Below are 8,255 nucleotides of genomic sequence, written 5' to 3' on the forward strand. Positions count from 1 at the left end.
CATGCAAAAGTACACAGACCTCCAGGATCCAGGTGCATGTACCTGGACATTTTTGCAAATAACCAATTGCACTTTGCTGGACAAGGCCTAAAATCAGACCGATTTATGAGATGCATACCACTACCTCTATCTTCCGTGTAAATTTAATTTTTCGGAAAAGTCATGGGCTCTGAGAGAATACTGGCGTTGCACGTCTTATCTGGGAAATAGACTTGTTCCCTATCATGAGACAAGGTGATCTGCTTGATCCCTTTTTAAATATTCTATGATGGAGCAAATTAATATTTTAATTTAAAGAAAAATACAAAGATTTACTTAATTGTCACAAACATTTAATGCCCATTCAAAAACTTTTAAATATACAGTACAGAAAATCAGCTGAATTAACAGAATGATAAATCCGTCAGTTGAGATCATTTCGTTGCATTTCACAAACACAAATACGTGGGTCAAACTTGGTTTGACAAATACTGAATATCAAAATATAATAAATCTCAAAGATTCAGGTAACATGTCATTATGGGAATCAACAAAATTTGTTCCCAGATAGTAAATACTTAGAATAAGATTACGTAAGTACAGAATTTCTTTAAAAACTCCAAAGCAGTAACTTTGTTTTCACCGGAAAATATTGCAAAGAAGATGGCAGAATAGTTGTATTTTCTTTAGGTGATCAGGGCAAAGTATGCAGATGAATTTTAAGCTGAGTTCAATAGTTTTGTAATTATTTTAGGTATATTAAGATTAAATTAATTAATTGTACTTAATTTTAATTTGTTTCTTACTTTCTAGAGCCACAGCAGCATTTGCACAAACATACCTCTGAATTCCAGCTGGATTAATTTTTTGATTTGGAAGTATATGCTCCTGAGAAAATATGGAGTTTTTGCACTCTCATCAGATTTTCAGATTTATACTTTTCTACAAATATATTCTAAAATTGAAAAAAATATAAGTTTTTTCCCTGTGTGATGAGTACAAGCACCAAAGGTTATTATTACTGCCTTTAACTTCCCTACCTCTAATTTTAAAATAGGGATACTCTTAACTTTTTATGAGCTAGACGCAGCTCTATGAGCATTTCAATACCTACCCTCGCACGGCAAAAGAACATTAATCTTCCATTTACACTATTTTTGAATTAAACATAGGTATTTATGCTAAAAAGAAATATGTCCAAAGAGTAAGTGCAAGGCATAGTTCCTTGGAACATAAATACAATAAATTACAGTTATTTTTCTCAGTTAGAAGGGATTTTGAAAAGAAATAGACATTGAATGCTGTAATGGATATGAAACCAAGAAACTTCAATAAAAAAAAATCCCATGGATTTTTGCAAGATAAACATACCTTGCCCTGATCAGTGTCTCAGCAAAGTCGAAAAACCTGCTGAAAACACACTTCTAAACTTTTAAAAACATCATGTAATAAACTTCGCACAGCCTAGAGAATTGGCAAAAAACTCAAAATGGGAAACCACTTAAAAATTACAATCATAAAGACTTCAAAATGGGAGGGACAGCTTACATTCAAATGACATTAACTTAGAGACAGCTTAGACACAAGTACTTACTACAACCAAAAAAAAAGAACAAAGAAGAATTTAAATTAAATGATTAGATAACTTCTGAGTTCAAATAGACGCATTCAAATCAAAAGGAACTATCTCCACCATGACCAGGACCCTGAGATCCATAAGTATACATGCACAACAGGACCCCTGTAAGAATGGAGATATGTAGTTCCTTCTCCTTTAAATACGTCCAAATTATGAGAGCCCTGAAAATAGGACCTAGCCTTCCTTTATGAGGAACTTTTAATAGGTGCAGCTTTTGCTTTTAGAATTATGTAGAAAGATAACAATATTGGCCTCTGAACGAAGTCTGAACAAGAAAAAGATGTCACACTTCTCCTGTTCAAAATTTTAGGTAGAAATTGTTTCGCACAAAAGGAAGTTGAAAAATCAACTCCTGAATGAGATATTTAAAGTATTTTTAACGAACATCAATGGAAGTTACGTGATACAAATCTCGCCATTTGTATTTTTGCAATTGAACCAATGTTAATTAAAACACTTATATCTTGTTTAGGAGTAATTTCTAGATTCCCTAATGTATGATTCGTTTTTCTCTTTAAACTTTGAAGAGGAACTATGTTGCGTAGTGCTTAAATCCACACCTTTTCAAGGCGCCCATTGGCTCCTCAAGAGTGAGACTAAAAAATCTTAAAGCTGTGAGTTTTGGGTGATGCACAAATATTTCATGACTTTTACGGCTATTACTAAAATTTAGTCTGAGAAAATATTTTTGAAATTGTCCACCTTTGAGGCAGATAACCCAGAAATAAGCACCTACAAGTCTAAAAGTTCACAGGTTTCATCTTATGGCAAAAAAAAAATAAGAAATCAAAATCGGGGTAAGTAAAACTGAAACAAGAGTACTTCTTGTTTCAAAATTTTGTTAAAGTTTGGTTCAAAACGTATGGAAGGCCGAAGTGCAAAACAACATATTTCTATTTGCGGCGTTTGAACTTTGTTTTCTCTGGGAGACTAGTCGACTGAATTTCGACTTGTTTTTTTTCTCTGTTAGCACAACATTCTGCATGAATATCAAAAAATAAAGTTGGTATGTTCCTCTTTGAAAAAATAAAATAAAAGCATCAATTTTGAAACACTGCAATGGAGATGCGTGGTTTTGCACTTTAGCCATCGATAAAAACCATTTCAATAATAGTTCACAATCATTGACGAAGCTGATAGAAATAAATGATAACTCAAAAATACACTAGTGAGTTCCTGTAATGACAGGATACAATGTTCCTCAAATCAAAGTATTCAATTAAAAAATTTTAACATTTGAATATTTCATGTATCCTTGTGAGAGGGGTTGAAGATATTCTCTCGTTATGCACAGAGATACATATTTGTTTAAAGCTGGTTAAATGTGAGCTCAAATTTACATAATGAACGAGAAACATTGAAGATGTTTAATTTAATATTTTCCATTTGGCAGGGCTCAACGTTTTTTAGTAGGTAACATAACAGTTTATGCCCTTGATGCTTGGAGCTGAATCATTCTTACAAAAAGAGTGTCTGGCCAGAGTAAGTTTTAAAGTCTGCTTGAATCACACTTGAAATAAGATCGATGAGCTGAACATCACTCTCTCCAGACATTATACGATGGATGACAATCACACCTTTGTTCAGTTTTTTATACTGGTGAGCCATCTTCCGTCCATTTCGATGCAGCTCGTACACACTCATGTTCTGCATTCCATCCCCACTCGAGTGATCAATGACATGGATAATGATGCCCTAAAAATTGAAGGAATAAGATTAGAAAAGTAAAACCTAGTACGCTTTTGAAAGTTGCGCTTTCAAAAATTATCTCTTTCTTGATTAGAAGAAAGTACTAGAACCATCCAAAGATCCTCATTTCCAGGGTGACAGAGACACCTTTTTTTAAAAAATATACAATCGATTGTGTTAGTAAAAACCATTTTCCATACAATTTGGTGTCATCAATCAATGATGAGTCAAATTTGCTCTAGATGCACTGTTTATGACAGTGGCATGGCGTACTTTGCGATATATCGATTGTTATGCCATTTAACCCTATGGAAAAGGATCGATGGACAGGGTGTTCTCAGCGAACACCTTAATAATCGATTCTTCACCATAGGTTTAAATGACAGAACAATCGATACATCGCAATTCACGCCACGCCACTGGTTTATGAGACCACAGAGAACATAAGAAAAAACCAGAATATGTCTTTTTGCAATGGATGCTGCCATGCACTGTGTTTTTCAAAAGAGCATACCTCTTCCAATTGGGAGAGCAGCAACTTTGCGTAAAGCTTTTCCTGGTGCTGATCTTTAAGATTCTACTATCAAAAATAATAATGTATTATCCACTACCGGTAAATTTAGAGAGAACTCCAAAAGTTCAGAGATTTGAAAACTAAACTTTATTGATGATCTGTTTGAGTAAAACATGAATTTTGAGGTTTCACATAACACCAAGCTAGGCTAATGCATTCTTGAACGGAAACTTCCCTCCTAGTGCGTCCGACAAAATTGATAAAAATTTGGCTTTCTGAGATGCAATGGCGTATCCAGAAATTTTTCATGGGTGGGCGGAGAGGGTGTGCTGTAAAATATATTTCATGGGGGACGGGGGAATGTAAGGTAAAAAATTCTGAAAAATTGCATCTTACATTGCATACTTACAAATTATAATTGGAGAAGATTTTTTTAGATCGGGGGGATGCACACTCCCTTGACCCTCCTTTGCTATACCACTGAAAATGTGTAAAGATAATTTATTCTTCCTTCTTCTTTAATTTATTGAGAAAAATATAATAAATCTTCATTTTTCTAGTTACCTCTTCTTCGATGTTGAGAAGTGTACTGAATTCTGCCAGCTGCTCATCCTGTTGAATTTCTTGCATATGAAATAAAACTAGCACATTGTACTTGAAACCTTGTTTGACTTTAAAAGCAGAGCTTTTGAAACTTGTTGAAACATCAACAACGTCTGCAAAATTTTTCAACTTATTATGCGCTAGATAAACCGCTTTTGTCTCAATTTCTTCTGACATGATCAAGCATATTTTAAGGTACTTTTCTGTAAATGAACAAACATCAAAGATGTTAAAAACAAGGACTTCTGTAGAGTGAAAAAACTATTGGAAAAGGCATACTTTATACTGAGGATCAAATACTTGATTTGAGATTTTTTCTGCAACAACTCTTGATGAGTTAAAATATCTGTAAATAAATTTGGGGCCAATAAATACCAAAGAGTAATGATTCAGTGCCCCAGAGCCAAAAATTACTTTTCTCCATTTTAATAATTTTGAGGTCAGGGGTGAGCCTCAAGTCGGCCCCATTGATTCTAATGTAAATTGCAATTTTTTAAATTCCGTTCCTCATTACAAGCGTCAGATAGAGCTACCAAAATTTCCACACTTACAGAACCGAAAATTGAAAATTTAAAATCACCACTGACTCAATTTTTTCAATGTTGTGGAGGGGAGGTTAGGAGGTACTTTTTGGCTCTAGGATATGGAATTAAAGTAGGTATGTAATTTTTTAAAAAGAAATCGGAATACCTGTCTAATTTTCAAAGGATGAAAGCACAAAAGGAAATTGTTTGCTCATCTAAAAGATGTTTAGTATATTTATTCATTTATTTTTATTTTTTTCCCCAGATGATCTTTTCAAAACTATTTGATGAGTTGACCTTACGTAAAATTTTTAGGATAGGATAAAAGGGCAAATTTATGGAGCAATAGAGATTCTCAAATATCCATTGAAATGTTCTTGGGATTGAACATTTTTTTTATCCTCTCAGACCAAAGGATGATCTGATCAAAGACTATATAATGATTTTCAAGTTCCATTTGAACTACAATTTTTTTTTTTTTTTTTTTTTTTCTTTTAACCAGCTGAGAACAACTAGAACTTACCTCTCAGACATTTTTCAGCTGAGTGAAGATCCTTTTTGTATGTAACTTTCCACAGCTCATCTGAACCTGCTACAAGCTTTGCCTTTACTCCACAATGTTTTAGAACAAGTTGTAGGCATTCTGTGCCATTGTCCAGTTCAAAATCACTACACTGATAGGATTTTTAATAAACAAACAGAAATGTTAATTAATAATTTTGTACGTACAAATATAACTTCCTTTCCTTTAAGAAAGAATCTGACATTTTGGACTTTATAAGGGCGAAAAAATGTTCTTAGAAAATTGCACCTGAGGTCAAAGAATTGAATCAGCTTGAAATCTTTTGCTTAATGAGCTGAGGTGATAGCTCTAAAGAGGGAGGAAGATTTACCTCAACTCTACAATCCTGTGCTCATTGAAGGTGCATGTTTTATGGAATTTATTTTGGTCAATCCTGGTCTCTTTTCAGGCCGGATACTGACCTAAACATATTATTAAAAGTCAATTTTGGCGAAAAAAATGCGGACTATTTTAGGCAAATTCAGTGTGGGCCCAAAAACGGCCCTTAACAATTCCCCTTCTTTGCCAAATGGTATAATAACACTTCTGCTTAAGGTAGATTTATTGAAGTTGCAGCAAACATAAAGTAATAATTTTTCAAGAGTATTTACCTTTTTATACGCTCTGCTTAATATTGGTATTTGAAATGCTTGAGGAGTTTCACTTGCAACATATTGACATCGATCCAAGCTTTCCTCCAAAAAATTATCTGCGTCTGGCTTAATAACAGTAGATACTAAAGGTCTGGTGGCGCCGGATGCTCCATGACTACGTGCTGCAACCACAAGTTCTTCCAAAAGTTTCACTTGCAGCAATGGCCTTACGGCATCATGGACAATGACAGTTTCTAGAATAAAATCTGGAACAAAAAATCAACTATTACACACAAGACCAAAATTTTGCTATACCCTCATGATGGAAATAGAATAGCAAAAATGTGTGATGAATTTTTAAAAACAAATTTTAGACTTCGTGGCCAAATACTCACTGTAGATGGGACAAAACCTCAAAAACCACATTGAGGTAAAAAAAAAAAAAAACATTGAAGTGAAAATTAGACTGCAAAAAAATTGTTTTATACATTTTGTAGTTCTGTCTACTTGAACCTCCATGTAGGACAGTCAGCTCCTAGAGATATTTCTTGTAGGGCTACAAAAGAACAGCAGCTTAAGAATTTATACCCTTCACACTCTTGGAGAAAAAGTAAAAAAGAGGACTATCCTGCTTTGAAGGTTTCCCTAATTGCACAAAACGTACAGCCAACAAAATAAAGGAATTTGAAATTTGAGAGATAGGAAAAACTGCAAATATGAAAAAAAAGCTGCAACATTTGTCTTTCACTCTTTTTATTACTCCTTCCTTAGTATGATAATGAATGCCATACGTCTGCTGTACGTTGACAAGGAATAGGTGTTGGACTTTTGCACCTTCGCCAAACAAAATGGTAGGGTTAAGTAGGGTTAAATTCAGGGACGGTAAAGCACAGGATTATCCCTTGTGGGATATTTGAAGTGTAAAAGAAAAAAAAAGAAGAAAAAATTAAAACTTGAGATGAACGCACCAGAGGTATTTTTCTGCAGTTCCAGTAAACCCGCTTCAATAGATCGATGGCGTGAATTTCCTCCTTTAACAATCAATAACTTAGGCTCGCATCCAATTGCTGATTCAATCAGCTCTTTGGCCTTCAGCACATCATCAACAACAAGGATGACTAACTTGACCCATGCGATTTTCAGAAATGCCTCCGCAGAGTAACACAGTAATGGCTTGCCCTGAAATCCAACAGAATAAACTGATAAGGGCAACTATGATAAATCAATGAAGAGGAGCAGAAATGATGGTACTTACAAAACAAAAATAAAAAATACCTTTCTTTAAGTAATTTTTGATGAGATACAGGAGCAAACAGGCGGGCGGGAACACTGGAAAAAATTTTGATAGGTTGAACAATATTTAGGGTGATTTTGGGCCAGTTTGCCTCATTCACACGGCAAATAACGATAACTACAATGGGCCAATCCAAGCTCTGATGGACCATTATTCCCAGACACTTTTTCGATTCCAGCCCGCCCTGACTGAACTTGTAAAATGAGTTGGAAGAATATACACATCCATCCTTTGGTTTGCAAGAGACCCTCATGGCTTTAAACCTATCATACCCAGATAACACCAGGAAGAATCGGATGAATGCTCATCAAACTTCCGCAAATCAAAACGTCTGGACTGATAAACTGCTTAAAAAACGTTATTCAAGGTAAAAACTAACCATGATCATGGTGTACTGCTTGGCAATGGTACCGCCAAATCGCTCACCTCCACCTGCAGCCGGCAGAATCACCCCAACGCCAAAATCTATCATGTTTCAGAGGATCACACGTAGAGAGAACGCGAAAATGCCGCAACAGCTGGTAGGGTTGACGAAAAGCTTGGGGAAAATGAAAAACGAATCGAAGATTACATGCTGGAACTTAACGACTTAGTCGCGAGCACGGATATGCGACGCCCACATGAGCTGTGACTTTTGACATTTTAGACTCGCCGGTAAAATGTCAAAACACCATTCCCGTGATAAAAAAGCTCGTCTTATCACACACTCCCACTGTTGTCGTTTGTTTGTTTACATTTGTGGTTCCTCTGTCAGTCGTTGTGCGCCACTATCGTGAAAACAGCTGATCGGGGTCCTTGACCTCATTCGATTTTGATAAGAGCGATTCTTTACTCTGTTCGATGTCGATTGATAGAGAA

The 8,255-nt window shown here is 35.2% G+C and overlaps 1 protein-coding gene across 1 annotated transcript; it reads right to left on the minus strand.

Annotated features, from left to right (window-relative positions):
* Positions 1–310: 310 nt before the first annotated feature.
* Positions 311–8,128, minus strand: LOC140225894 (D-ribitol-5-phosphate cytidylyltransferase-like). The gene is made up of 6 exons (XM_072305875.1): positions 7,777–8,128; positions 7,072–7,282; positions 6,122–6,369; positions 5,472–5,622; positions 4,386–4,627; positions 311–3,313 (listed from the first exon to the last, which is right to left on the minus strand). Exons 1-6 carry the CDS (start codon positions 7,867–7,869, stop codon positions 3,077–3,079), a joined length of 1,182 nt encoding a protein of 393 aa, XP_072161976.1. The 5' UTR covers positions 7,870–8,128; the 3' UTR covers positions 311–3,076.
* Between the last annotated feature and the right edge of the window lie 127 nt (positions 8,129–8,255).

The sequence above is a fragment of the Bemisia tabaci genome, unplaced genomic scaffold, assembly GCF_918797505.1.
Source record: "Bemisia tabaci unplaced genomic scaffold, PGI_BMITA_v3".
NCBI lineage: Eukaryota > Metazoa > Arthropoda > Insecta > Hemiptera > Aleyrodidae > Bemisia > Bemisia tabaci.

What these genes read in the sequence shown, in the direction of transcription:
- LOC140225894 (XM_072305875.1), bottom strand. Translation starts at nt 7,869, where the DNA reads ATGATAGATTTTGGCGTTGGGGTGATTCTGCCGGCTGCAGGTGGAGGT. An exon ending in AGCAGTACACCATGATCATG is followed by an intron (nt 7,283 to 7,776) that starts GTTAGTTTTTAC and finishes GTTGGATTTCAG; the next exon opens with GGCAAGCCATTACTGTGTTA. An exon ending in AGCTGAAAAATGTCTGAGAG is followed by an intron (nt 4,628 to 5,471) that starts GTAAGTTCTAGT and finishes GTTCATTTACAG; the next exon opens with AAAAGTACCTTAAAATATGC.